This window comes from Agelaius phoeniceus, chromosome 1 (assembly GCF_051311805.1).
Source record: "Agelaius phoeniceus isolate bAgePho1 chromosome 1, bAgePho1.hap1, whole genome shotgun sequence".
Taxonomy (NCBI): Eukaryota; Metazoa; Chordata; class Aves; order Passeriformes; family Icteridae; genus Agelaius; species Agelaius phoeniceus.
Window position 1 is genome coordinate 54507001 of NC_135265.1, and position 14375 is coordinate 54521375.

General features: G+C 39.9%; 1 protein-coding gene across 3 annotated transcripts in view; it reads right to left on the reverse strand.

Annotated features, from left to right (window-relative positions):
• Positions 1-793: 793 nt before the first annotated feature.
• SUGCT (succinyl-CoA:glutarate-CoA transferase) overlaps positions 794-14375 on the reverse strand; it is a 313980-nt gene continuing 300398 nt past the window's right edge. For 2 of the 3 annotated variants that reach the window (XM_054639787.2, XM_077179191.1), the window contains one exon: positions 794-1131. In XM_054639787.2, coding sequence (XP_054495762.2) covers positions 968-1131 — 164 coding nt within the window. In that variant the 3' untranslated portion in view covers positions 794-967. Of the gene's footprint in view, positions 1132-4523; positions 5960-14375 lie in introns of those variants that run through there. The other variant, XM_077179180.1, reaches the window with a different exon arrangement.

Consider the following 14375-nt stretch of genomic DNA (forward strand, 5'->3'; position numbering starts at 1 on the left):
AGAGCGACCCTACTGAAGGATATGGTATTTTGAAATTTGGGGAAGATCTGTCAGGTTTTAACCATGGAGTTTGGACTGAGTAAAAAATTTGGTTAAGATTTCAACCTGTGCTTTCTCCATAATGAAGGTGGTTTGGATGGTAACTAGAGTCAGAGACAGGGATCAGTACCTACTCACAGAACCATCAGGGAAGTTTTGGTATTCAACATTCAGCATGTGGTTTTCTGCGAACTGGAGTTTAATGAAGAGTACCCCGAACCTTTCTGAATAAAATTACAGAAGACTATTCAGCCACAGTTTGTCTCTCAACTGGTCTTGGAACAGGTATTTTTGATAACTGAAGAACTGTGCCAATTTAGAGCTTCTTTCTGCTAACACGTTGAGATTGTCATGACTATGCAATGTAATATAATGACATATTAGTAATTTGGAATTCCATGGAATAGAGGTAAAATTTGCAATGGTTAGTCTACTCTTGATCTAAAATAGAGATGAACAAAGTTTTCAGGATGGATAATTCTGTTCAAAATCAATCAGATCAACTACCAATTTGTAAATAAATTACTTTCTATTAAGACACAAAGCAGCTTTCTGTGAGTGGAGAGTAGTATAAAGATTTTAAAGCTTCTGCTTCTTTTCACTAACATCATGTCTTTCTGGGGACAAATGTTTAGGCAATTACTGTAATTATGATAAGGACTCCATTTTCCATGTGAAGTAGAGAGAATGAGTAGTCACACAGGACTGTATAATTACATTTATTCCCAACCCCCCCAAGAAAATCTTTCACTCAGACAGCATGAGATTGTTTATTTGATACATCAGTGTTAAAATCATACAAACACACGTGGAAGAAAATTAGGAATTAAATTATGTCTTTTCTTTGAGTCCCATTAGGGAAACTGAAGGGAGCAAAGAGAGGACAAAGTAATGTGAACTCAGTGTGAAGGAATGTAGCTAATGTTCCTTATCTGACCTCATGCTGAGCCACAGCACCAGTGCAAAGCAGTTCTTCTATAGCGTCATCCTCATACCCCAGCACGCTCTTCAGTATCTCCACTGTGTGTTGTCCAACAAGTGGAGGTGGTTTTGGATGTGACATAGCAAATTCACTGTATCTGACACCTGGTCCTGAAAATAAAAAAAAAACAAATAGGAGGGAAATTATTTTCCAGAGTTACTACCCATATTTATATTGAATTGTTAAAGGAAAGTACCTCATTTTCACACCAGTTCTAATCACAGTCCTTACCATCAAAATGTTATATTCTGAAACTACAGACTAAAAAGATTCCAGTTTGCAATAATATACCAATAAGCCACTTTTAAATAGGTCACTCAAATGCAGAATTGCTGGATTGCTGGATAGTCATGAAATGTTATGCAAATCTTCCCATTTTTTCCAGTGATATGTATATGTATATCAGGGTGCTTTGAGTCGCCAGTCTTCCACTCTCTGCTGAACAGCAATGCCCAGCCCACTCAGGATGAGATGCAGAAATCCCCACATTTCTACGCCATGAGGCAGAACAAGCATAAGGACACAATTCAGCGTCATGTTAACACCCTTCTACTGTTGTCAGAGCAGTGCACGGACAATGGGCAGCACCATCCCCAGCTGGCAGCAGCTCAAGCACCTCTGCAGTGTGCTCCATTATCCTGCAGTGACACAACTGACAGAATGACAAAACCAGTTTGGTTTACATGTTTTATCAAAAATACAAGTAGCAGTAGCCATAAGAAAATCAACAGTGATTTATTTGCTCTGGAAGGAATAATTTCAAAAATGAAAATCTGGAAGCTGGCAATGATAAGAAGTCTTCTATTGCAGGTAGTCAGATGTCATGTTTTAGTGGTGCTCTGTAGCGAACTGATTTCAGTGTAGCTCCCTGCAGACAAGTAGCTATACCCTTACTACCAGACTCAGAAAGGAGAATGAGCCATAAATTCATGCTGGAATCAGAAGTGAGGTGCACCCACTCACCTCACAGAACTGAGGTGCACTTTCATTGCATGTGCACTCAGCACATGCAATGAAAGATTAGCTGCCTCACGGAGAAAGAGAGGACAATAGTTTCCTTAACTGCTAATTCAAAACTCTTCTTTAATACAAAACTGAAGAACATTTGATGCTATTGACAAAATGATTCCTCTATTAATAATAATGGCTTTTATTACATCATTAAAAGAATTTACAAAAAAGGTTATATTTCATTATATCTTTGTCTACAAAACTACAGCTTTGCTTTGAAATACAAAGAAATACAAAGAATGTTTCAAAAACCAGAACGGTATTTATTTTATTTCTGAAGAAATAGAATATTGACCAGCAAGGGAAGTGAACCACAGCATGAATTGGTAAATTTACTACATGAAGCTACTACTTATTTGAGGAGAGATGTTGGCAAAGGTCAGTCAGGATGATAAAACATGTCATTTTATTATTTTTTGCCAGCCTTCATGAACTGGAATCAAGTGTTTAGTACAATAAAGTATCCACCTCCAGGAAAGATAAAATAAGACAAAAGGTGCCTAGAAATACAGTATTTTTCAAGCGGATTTGGTACACTTCTGACAAGTATGCTCCTGGAAGGACTAATGGTTGGACTTGATGATTTTACAGGTCTCTGCCAACCAAGATGATTCCAGGATCCTATATATGGTTTCTGAGTTTAAAAAGGAAAGGAATTACAGTTGATGAATTGCAAACCAAATAATTTAACTTCAAGTTCCATTCAATACTGGATTAAATAATCACAATGAAAATACTCAGCAGATGAGTAACAGCCAGCATGTACCTCTTGAGAACAAATAGTAGTGTGACCTCTTGTCTTTCTACCAGGAAAAGGGCTGGAGGTGAGATAAATCCCATCTAAATTTAGAAATCAATAATCTAGATATAGAAGTTTAGTTCCTTAGATACTCTTTGGAGATAACTGAAGATGAAAGAACACACAGTGTCTTCTAAGACACTGATAAATGAGTAAACCTGGCCAGATGAACTGCAATCACCTGTGTTTCTCCATAGAGGAAAGGGTAGACAAGTGTCCTAGATGGGGAGGTTTACCACCCAGACATCAAGCCAGGTGAGATGACCCTCTGTCATGGTTTAACTTCAGCCAGCAGATAAGCCCCATTTGCTCAGTCCCCCATCAGTGGGATCAGAGGGATAATCAGAACAGGTAAAGGCAGAAAACTCACAGGTTGAGATAAAGAGTGTTTTATAGGGAAAGCAAAAGCCTTGCACACAAACAACAAGAATTCTCTACTTCCCATAGGCAGGCAGGTGTTCAGCCACCTCCAGGGGAGCAGGGCCATGTAACAGTGACCTGGGAAGACAAATGCCAAAACTCCAAAAGTTTCGTCCTTCATCCTTCTTTACCCCACTTTATATACAGAGCTTGATGTCATACAATCTGGAATGTTCCTCTGGTCAGCTGGGGTCACCTGTCCTGGTTGTGTCTCTTCTCAATCTCCCATATGTTCCCAGTCTTCCCAGTCCTGAGAAGCAGGAAAGGCTTTGTGAAAGCCCTGCTCAACAATTTTTAAAAATCTCTATATTATCAACCCTGTATTCAGCACAAATCTGAAACACAGTCCCCTACCAGCCACTGAAAAGAAAAATGCCTCTACCCCAGACAAGACCAACACATTCTTCAACCTGTAAGACACCAAATGAAGATCTGACTTTCAGAAAGAAAATTCTCTGCTATTTTCCATAAACTGACTGAAGAAACAAGGTCTAGATAAATCCAAAACAAAGTGCAATACTGAGAGGGAAATCATATTCAGAGAATTGCTTCTTGGGATCTTCTAAAACAGAACATTTTAAGTGAGCTCCAGAGGAATCTGTTCAGCATGAAGCACTTAGCAGTTTATTTTCACCTGATGGCTGATGGAACTCAGATCTTACCTGCTCATCTTTCTGAGGACATCAAAAGTTATAACTTCCTGTGAAGCACATTTTACAATGACCTGGCTACATTGGAGAAATGGTCTGATAAAAGAGGGTGAAATTCAATACTGTCAAGGGGAAGGAATTATGTTTCATTACATAAATACAGGGCAGGGGACAACAGGAAAGTAGGAATAGTTAGGGGTTATTCTAGATCACAAAGTGAGGATGAGTCAACAACATCATGCTGTTGCGAAAAAGGCAAGCATCATACAGGGGTGTACAAACAAGAGAGATGCCTGCAGGACACATTTTTGCTCTAGTTAGAGCTGGCAAGTCACAGCTGGAGCAGTGTCTGGTGTGGGGCCCCCACTGCACAGCCATCTGGAACACCTGAGAGCTTCCACAAGACAGCAACTGAAATTTTCACAGGGAACATGACAGATTGAACCAAGTGGGATCATGGACCTAAAGAGAAAGGCTAGAGAAAAACAACTTCAAAACTGTTCTCAAAAAATGTATAAAAACCCCACCACTACCACTAAAATAAACCCTAAACACGCCCCCCAAAATCCATGCAAACTTCCTGCAAGGGGGAAAGAAATCCTTTTTCATGTCCATGATGAGAAATACTTGACTTAAATTGCAACAAAGGAAACGGTAGGAAACAAAAAATAAACTTTTATAATGGTAGGGTAACAAAATGCTGAAACAAGCCACGGGAGGAGGCTGTAGAGTTTGTATCAATCCAGTCTTTAGAAAGGAGATTTATTCCAGAATAGTTGATTCCACAGCTGATCCCTGGGGCTTGCTGATGGATTAGATCTCTCACAGACCCTTTCACACACTAATATATGTCCCTTTCACCCACTGTAATATGAAAGCTAAGAAACAGCTCACATCAGGGTTAAGTTTCCTATTAACTTGTTCCTCTGATTCTACTCACTTCAAACACACCAAGTTCAATTTTTAGAGGAAAACTTCAGTGAAAGATCAGTACATTTTAAAGGGAAAGGTGACATCACTGGGCAATATTTGTATCAACTCCTCTACTTAGGAGTGAGTAGGAGCCCTAGGAGGGCAAAACTGGCAGTAGTGCAAGCCACAGGAATGATCTCTCTGCCAGCTGAAATGCTTGTGACGATAATTTCAAAGTAAAAATGCCCTTTAGGGATTTATTAGTCTAGAAATTCAACATAGCCACAGAACTATTATGCAATTTCTACTAAAAAGAAAAGATACAAAGCAATCTTATTTCAGGAGTGTGTATCTGGGAGCTCTTTACACCGAGAAATCAACAAACCCTCAAAGGTTTAGTAACTATAGACTTTTCATTTGCTTGTGCAAATTTTTGCTAACATAAAAAATTATAGATCTCAAACCCTGGGAGTTTTTGCAGTGATATTGAAAGACACATAATAAAATCTCTAAAGAGAGAAAACCAAAATTGACATTGTGTGCAACAGACAGAATGCTTCATGCTTCCCAAAGAAAATTAATCTTACAAACTAGAGCATGCTGGAAAATTGCAGAGCAATTATAAAACCAGTGTCTTCCTTGAGCTTTTATTGTTTGATGCATAATTCATCACGCTACTTTTCACTTTGATAGAGTTATAAAGTTATCTACATTCATTCAAAGGAGCTACTTGCTAATGATCCATCATTAACGATTCTCTGTTCTTTCCTTGTGTAACTTCTACTTGGCTTCTGTGTCAATTAGGAGGGTGCAAAGCTTGCCAGTCAGGCTTCAGCAATCCCACGCTCCTACTGAACAACGCTCCAGGAAAGCAACCAGCAGAATGCTATGCAAATGCTAATTAAACACAACTGCCTTATGAGGAAACCATCCCTAGAGGCAGAGAGAGGTGAACTGCTTTAATTAAGGTCAAAAGCATTTGCATGTGGGTGAGTTACAGGAGCCTTGCAGATGAAAACAGGCCTTTGCTGGGGTAGAAGCAGGGTGACTGGTGAGGGGGTGTAAGGTGGTGGTCATCTGTGCATCCTTGCTGTCAGCAGGACATACTCCATTCAGACATGAAGTTAAGGGGGCATTTGTTGTCACCTGAAAAAAGCAATGAAAGAATGAGTGGTAGCTGTAATTTATCTTTGTCCTGTCAAATTAAAAGGAGTCTGTTTCTCCTTTTGCTATGATTATCACTGACAGTAAAGCAAAGAGCTCTTTCACCACATTTAAATTCTAAGCTAATATTTTGCTATTATTATCATCGTTCTGATTTTGACACATTGCTAAAATACATGCTGTGCACACCACATAACCTACAAGAACTAATAGTGTGACAATAAATCAAATTTATTTATCAATTGCAACCACAATGACAATTGTACCAAGACATCTTGAATACTTGAACTGAGCTTCATTAAAAAGAATTCTTTTTCTTTGGGGCCTATCTACTATGGCACTGCTAAGCATCACACTGAGCCACTACTTAAAGACATACCAAACACATTAAAGCAAAAGAGAAAAATGAGATAAAATCACTGAAACAGGTCCAGAAGGATCCTGCAAGAGTGAGATGCCTTTGAACACTCACCCTAAACAGGTGAAATACACAGCATTCTTTGGAATATGTCTCTGGGCATTGCTGAGTTTGGAACAGCAGAAGCAAAGTCATTTTCACTCTACACACAGCAGAAATTAAAGCTGAATTTCAATTCTATTAAATGTGCAAAGCACAGTATATAAAAATGGATAAAGGTAATAATCTTTGCTTTGTCCTGACAAATAGCATTCCTCCAGCATTATACAGCAGCCACCGGAAAACACATTTTCTACAGAACAGGTTAGAGCATATTGAAGCAATCTAACTCTCAAACTATGTAGACAAAATCAGGCCTGGGGACAGTCAAGCTCAGGAGAAAAGTCATGATTATCTCTTATTATTCAAGTGGGACAAGGGAAAAAAAGGGAAAATTTGAGCTAATGTATGTGTATACATTCTGCTTGAAACATATCATCTACCTTTGCAAAAAAAGAGCAATGAGAAACACAGCACCACTTGTTAGTTAGTTCTACCCTAGCATACAGTGTAATTTATACACATGTAGGAATCATATGAAAACAAACAGTATTTGGTTTGCATTGCAAGGTTTTGGATACAGGAGCAGCTTCTGGCAACTGCCAGAAATTTTCCCTATATCTATGAAGCCAATGTTAGCCAGCTCTAAGACAGACTCACTGTTGAACAAGGCCAAGCCAGTCAGGGCCAGTGGTGATAGCAGCTCTGGGGCTACATATTTAAGAATAGGAAAAAACCTGCAGAACAATAAGCAAAAGATAGAAGTGATAATGTGTGAGAGAAATGGCTCTGCAGATGCCAAGGTCACTGAGGGGGAGGAGGTGCTCCAGGTATCAGAGCAGAGATTCCCTTGCAGCCTGTAGTGAACACCTTGTGAGGTCTCTGCCTGGTGAGGCAGCTGTACCCCTTCGGCCCATGGGGATCCACAGTGCAGCGGAGACCAACTTGCAGCCTCTGGAGGATCCCAAGCCAGAGCCACCTGAAGGAGGCTGTGACCCCATTGGAAACCCACACTGGAATAGGCTTCCAGTGGGAGCTGTGGACTGATGGAGAGAGAAGCCCATGCTGGAGCAGGTTTGCTAGCAGGACCTGTGACCCTCTGGATTTCCACACTGTAGCAGACCATTTGAAGGGCTTCAAACCATGAAAGAGACCCACCTTGGAGCAGTTCATGAAGAACTACAGCCTCTGGGAAGGACTCACGTTGGAGAAGTTTGTAGAGGACTATAACCCATGAGAAGAACCCCACACTGGAGCAGGGAAGAGTGTGAGTCTTCCCACTAAGGAGGAAGGAGCAGCAGAAATCTGTGATGAACTGTTCACAAGCCCCCATTCCCCACCCCCCTGCACCACTGTGGGAGAGAAGGTAGAGAATCAGGAGTATAGTTAAGGCCAGGAAGAATGGAAGGGTTGGGAAAAGGTGCTCTTAAGATAGAGTTTTATTTCTCATTATCCTACTGTGACTTGACGGGAAATAGATTAATTATTCCCCAAGTTAAGTTTGTTTTGCTCATGACACTGATTTTTCTTATCTCAACCCCTTCCCCTGACGAGAAGAGGAGGTGAGTGCTAGAGCAGCTTTGGTGGGCAGCTGGTGTGCAGCCAGAGTCAACCCACCACACAAAACAAGCATGTATGCCTCTTTCAATAACATGATGTTGCTACACAGGAGTTTTGCAATTCCAATGAAATATCATCAACAGTTAAGAATGATGGCCCAGAGCCAACATATTTGCACGCAGATCCCTTATATGCTACGGGTCAAGTGTTTGGAGCATGCAATCAACTGGTTATGAAACTGGCCTGAAGGATATCAGCAGGAAAGAAGCAGTGACTTTAAAGGCAATGAAAAGGAAAGCGATACAAAATAAGTGCATGAGAGCGGCTTCATGGCTACTATGAAGAATATATGGGTGTTGGAAATGATGTGTGCAGGGATATGATATGAGGAATAGACCAGGGCAACTGCATTTTGAGTGTATGATTTCTTCCCATTGGTCCCAGCCATGACTTCTGTCAATCCATTATTCCCAGCTGAGAAGATGGTGTGCCCAAGCACACAGCACTGCACAGCTTGGCTACCCCACTTTCCATCAGGTTTCTCCCCCTTGATGAAAATCGAAGCAGAAAAGTACAAAAGACAAAAAAGCTCATTATACAGGACTTGCCAGTATGACTAGTGCTCACAGGCTTCAAAGTAATCTTCAGAATTAATGACCTGCTCCATCTCAACTGGAAATTTCTCATATTTTTCTTTTTCTTACCATAGATCTGAAAGTTTAGGAGCTTGGGAGACTTTTTGAGAATCTATTAAATTGCTGGGAAAAATATTTCTTTTTGCATTACATTAGAGCAGGTGATCTACCTTTTAAGAACAACTCATAATAGATTGGAAAAAAAGTAATTAAAGAAATAATATTCAAAATCTTGCCCCTCCTTCCTTACTGCTGCTTCCACTTCCTCCCCCACTTAGAGCACAGTCACACACTTGGCATCCAGCACAGCTGAGAGGGGGGAAAACTTTGGCAGGATAAGTAGGAATCAGTAACTGAGACTAGAGAGGATGGACAAACTTGCAAATGGTAATAAAAAAAGTAAACCTTGCTCTAGGTGCCATAGAAACACACATATATATCATCAGTAAATACTAAACATTAAAATTGGTAGGGCAGTAAATAGTGTCAATACTAGAAATATCTACAAGCCACATTTTCTCATTTGGACAATTCTGACTTCTGTGGGAGAGGTATGAGGAGAGTCCAACTGCAGACAAGTCAAGAATTTTAAAACCGCAGCATTGTGAGAAGAATGACTTGACAGGCCGAGGGTAACTACATATTATCTGTGATAGCCATGATGGGTGTCTAAAAATGAGACCACTTTTAAACCAGCACTTAGGCATTCAAAACATCCCCTACACAATTCTGAAAATCCTTTGCCAAGTACATTTATAAAAGCACTTTCTCACCTGAAGCTGCATGTGAAAAAATGCATTAAAAACCATTTTATGTATTTCATATCAACAAAAATCTTGGATATAATCAGTGTAAATCCCACTCAACATTTATATAACTCTTTACATTTTCCAAAAGACACAATACTGACTGTACCTAATTAATATTGCATGACGGCTGGAGTAAAGGAAATAATTTATCAGTCACTCTAGTTGCATATTTGAGAGTAATCCCACATAATTGTGCTATCTGAGTAACACAATTTTGTGATAGGCATCCAAAAGCCTTTTAAAAAAGTTGCAGTATGGTGGTGTCTACTTCTTCCCACGTGTATCATCTCGCAATGCTTAAAATTTGTCCCAACTTTTTGTATAGACTCACATGGTCCCACTCCTTCCTGAAAGCCCCAAAGACCTCAAGAGAGGATTTAAAGAAAGACAGGAAGGAAGATGACCAGTAAGAATGCAAAGAGGTAGCAATTTTAAAGAAGTATAAATTCCCTAGGCAATAATCTGTAGCTCCATTTCCTAAGGAAACAAGTTTATGTGTCTGTGCTGTCTTTCTAATCATCTGTTTGTCTGCCTTGTCCCTGCCACACACAGTAACTTCTGAATCTGTCAATTTGACAAAAGTGTAGACATCCCAAGGTAAATAAATTCTTGAAAGTGTTATGAAAAATAGCAACTGCTGAAGGACAGATGCCCAAATTACTGCCCTGATGACACAGAAAAGCCCCCAAAGAATGCAACTGTTATATTATTCTGTTTGGCTGCCAATGGCTTACCAGTAAGTACAGACACAGCTCTGTCAGATACATCTAGCACATACTGTAGAAGGCTTAAAGGACATGAGGATAGTTCAGGTCATAATAAGGATACACATAGAGTTTATCAAGGATGTAAGTTTGAAGTACAATGCTATTTAGTTCCAGAATTTCTTTTAAGTACCTTTTCTACAGTACTGTGGAAGGTGTGTTCTAGGGGTTTTTTATTGCTCTTGCAGGAAGGAGCTGAAGAGCTACATGGCAAAGACAACTTGCTGAGAGAATCCCTGCAAAACTCTAAAAGGAAATACCTGCAGACACAAGCCTAAACTACTGAAAATCCAAGCTAAAAACATAATTTGTCTCAAGTCATAACCTAATCAATACAAAACTCAATACATAATCCCACCACAGGATGCTGGTTAACCACAGGTTGTGTACCTAATGCAGAAATTACAGAGTGAAGCTGAACTTGCAGTACACAGGAGGTCAGATCATAATATGATCACAGTGGTTATTTCTGAACAAAAACCATATTAATTTCTTACATGCCCATAAGCAAAACTGTTTCCATACAACAGGGCTGGGGTTAAAATGGCCTGTCTGAATCTCCTGTGATACTTAGATGGTCAAGCCACATATTGTTTCATGTTGCATCTTTACTGCAAGCCAAAAGGCCTTAACTACTGTATTGTATGGAGAGTAATTAGAGAGAAGAATGCTGACATGCATGGAACAAGAGAAAACAAAATGCTACCTGAAATGAGCCTCTTGTAAGGACAGAGCATTGCCTAGTTGCAACACACTCACATGATGTGGAAGGTGAATCATGCCCCCAGCTGAACAGGAAGGGAAGCAGCTCCTGGAGGGGAGGCTCTCCTACTGAGCCTGGTGAAAACTATTTCCGAGTCCCATGCCTTGTGGTTAGTGTGAGCCTGCATGTTGGAATAAGACACGCCAGCCAACCCAGTCTGTATCTCCTCAGTGCACCAATTTGTCCTTTCCTGTGTCCTGTCTCCAGCTATAAGTTAGATTCTTTGGCTCTTCAGAGACCCAAAAAGTAATCCTCTTGGCCAGCTGTGCATCATCAGAGTGGGAGCAGATGAGCTAGCTCTTCCTTGCAGATGAGCTTTTCCTTACTCTTTAGGCAACCAGCTGAAGCCCAGATACATGAAGCTGATAATTCAGGGATGCAAGACAATTCACACTGAAGGACATGCACAGCCTAATCCAAAGTCTGGGTATAATTTGTCTTGCTTACTCAAGAGGCACTTTTTCAGGATAGGAGGCTTTAAGCTTTCTCCAAACAACTGGTGAAAATAACTAAAAATTAAAAACATTATGGCCTTCCATTAACACAAATTCAAAAGAATACACAAAAAGCTCCCCTAAGAAACTTTTGAAAATGCATTTCTTGTTCCCAAACAGCCTGACAAGGTTCACAAACCTGATATTCCAGCTCCCAGAGAACATTTTTCTGTGGCCTGTGCTTTAAGTATTTCTCTAGTTACTTCTGTACCCTTCTGTAAGCCTGGACATCAGAACACAGGACTGATTATTTTGCAGAAGATAAATAATTTTCTATGTCCCTTTTTTATGCCTCTAAAGAGCAGACAGCTCTTTTCGGTACACCTTGTAATGGGAATTTATGTTAAAATTATTATTTTTGATGGCTCACATCATGCTTCTTTAAGTTTCCTTTCAAAACCAGAGGTGTTTGTTGCACAGTCCTATTCTGGAATTCCTATCTGATAGTATTAGATCCCACTGTAACATCCCCTTTAACAGCAATGGTTGGCAGCCAGAATAGAAAGTGAACTGGATGGTAAATGGTTTATGGCAGGAGCAGTCTACCAAATTGCTTTGATTAAGTTCCCTAACCTCACCACAACCCACTGGTATATTAGTACAGGTTACTTATTCATTTATATAGGATGATTAAAGTCTTGCAACATCCATCTTAGAAAAAGAGAAAGAAAACTGAGAAATCGAGAGAAAGGAACTGAGAAATGAAAGCCTTCCTCAGTCCACCTGTAGCAGAACTGCTTCCAGCCACTTTTTTAAGACTTTTACATTGATTATTTTTTCCTCAACAACTGCTTGTTTTAGCCAAAAGCTTAACTCTCAGAAGGAGTATATTATTTTTAAAAGGCAAAGATTTGACATTTAGTTAGATGTCAAATCATGTGTCTGTCATATGCTGTATGGATATTGCTACACTCCTTTATTCTATATGTCTTCAGATTGTTCCTCTGTGGTCACAATACACAGGCATATAAACCTCCACATTTGGAAAATTCAACAGTCAGTTGATACTTTCTTCCCTGGTTGGTGACCCACACAAAATAAGTATTTTCAGAGTGAGTATTAAAACAATGGGAAAAGCCATCAGTTGCAGCCCTGCCAAGGAAATTCTGTTGGTTGAAATTCTTCATCACAGATGAGAGCCAGGTAACTCTGTGTTTGAGCACCATGGAAATATTTGGAAATCAATTTTCAAGCAAGGCACCTATGATTAAGTAGGGCTGAGCACTGCGCACAGCCTGATCATTCTTCCAAAAGCTCTCCCACTCCACCCTCCATTTACTTCTGCTGTCCCCTGTGTAGCAGAATGAGGCCAGTTCTAGTGCAAAGGGACTTTCCTTGGCAAAGGAAGATGGGAAGGGATTTGATACTTTGTTTTGGATTACTTGAAGAACTGCAAATTACATTTTTAGCTCTTTTTGGGTAAGGTGCCCAGACTCTTTGAGGCATAGGCTACTAAAAATGCTGGCTGAGTTTTGAAAAGCTCTGTGCAACCTGGGATGATTCTTTGAGTGTCATACTTGAGACATCTTTAAAGGGGCCCATTTTCCAGTAAAAGCTGAGGACATTTGAAAACCTTTCCCTTTCAAAATGCCTCAATTTGACTTTGCAGAGACATCTGGTATTCAAAGTAGACAAGAGGAGAGGAGAGAGTATCCTTCCTTGAGCAGAGGAAATTAACATTCTAGACATATAACTTCTTTCAGCCATTTCTTTTTTTTTTTTCCAATTTCATATTTAAAGTAAGTCATCAGGTTTATCTTAAGTTCTTTAGAGGGAAGCGGTGTGCTTAAATTGCAGTCTGTAAATGGGGTTAGACAGAGAGCACACTGCAGATTAGGCTGGGTTTTTCCATTGATTTGTAATTTCTAAGTGACAACTTGATCAATTCTGTCTCAGTGTGGAGGGCTGGGAACAGTTTTTCTTGTTTTCCACTGTTTGCTGCCAACCCCTGACACAAGATATTCAACTCATCTTCTTGCAAATGTCAAAGAAGAATGGGCAGGAGAAACAACCATGTCAAACCAAGCAGCCTTCAGTATGGTTTTTTGTTCTGTGGGCATGCCAGTGCGAGCGTGTGAATGTCGCTTAAGTATAGGCTGCTTCTCTATCAAAGTTCTTGTGGTTTCTAACATTGCCAGCCTTTACTCCATTAGAAGGATTTCAGTTTTGTGTTCTACCCTAAAGTGGGCAAAAGAGTCAAAAATCATCTCTCCTCCCCCGCAAAGACTAGAGTAGGATTAACAACCAGAAATTTAAGTCAGACACACCCATGAAGAGGAATGAGGCACAAGGTTAGGAAGCCATCCAAAGAATGGTTGCCTACCTCCTTACTAAACTAAATTGAGCTAAAGTCCCTTTTTACTCAAGAAGACAACTGAAAAGCTGGAGAATAAAAATTATAAGCAAATTGAAACCAGCCATGCCTAACCAATACCCTACCTTAAATGTGTGCAGATCAGTTTCATAAAATATTTCCCCATTCTCTTTTTCCTTCTCTTGATACTTTGACTGCTTCCTTCAATTGCCCTTTAAACTGCAAAACAAAATGCTTTTACTGACGTGGTTTGTAATTTTGAAGCCCAAATCTTAAACAGCAGGTGCTTAGTTTTAATGGAATTTTTCCATCCCCAAATGTCTGGGATCATCAGTTGCACCTCCCTCCTACACAGCCCCTCACCTTTTATCCTTTGCCATTTGTTTTTGTGGATTTTCATTTAATATATTTCTTCTGCTTTCAGCAATCTGCTTTTTCACTGCAAACCCTTCAACCACTCTTCTTATTTTACCTCATACGATTGGCAAGTGCTGTCTCCTAAAAATCCATATAAAATATGAAAGGCCTTGCTGCCTCTGGTCTTGCTATCTCTAACTTCATTTTCAGCAATGCTTTGTCTCTTCTACACTGCACTGGCAATT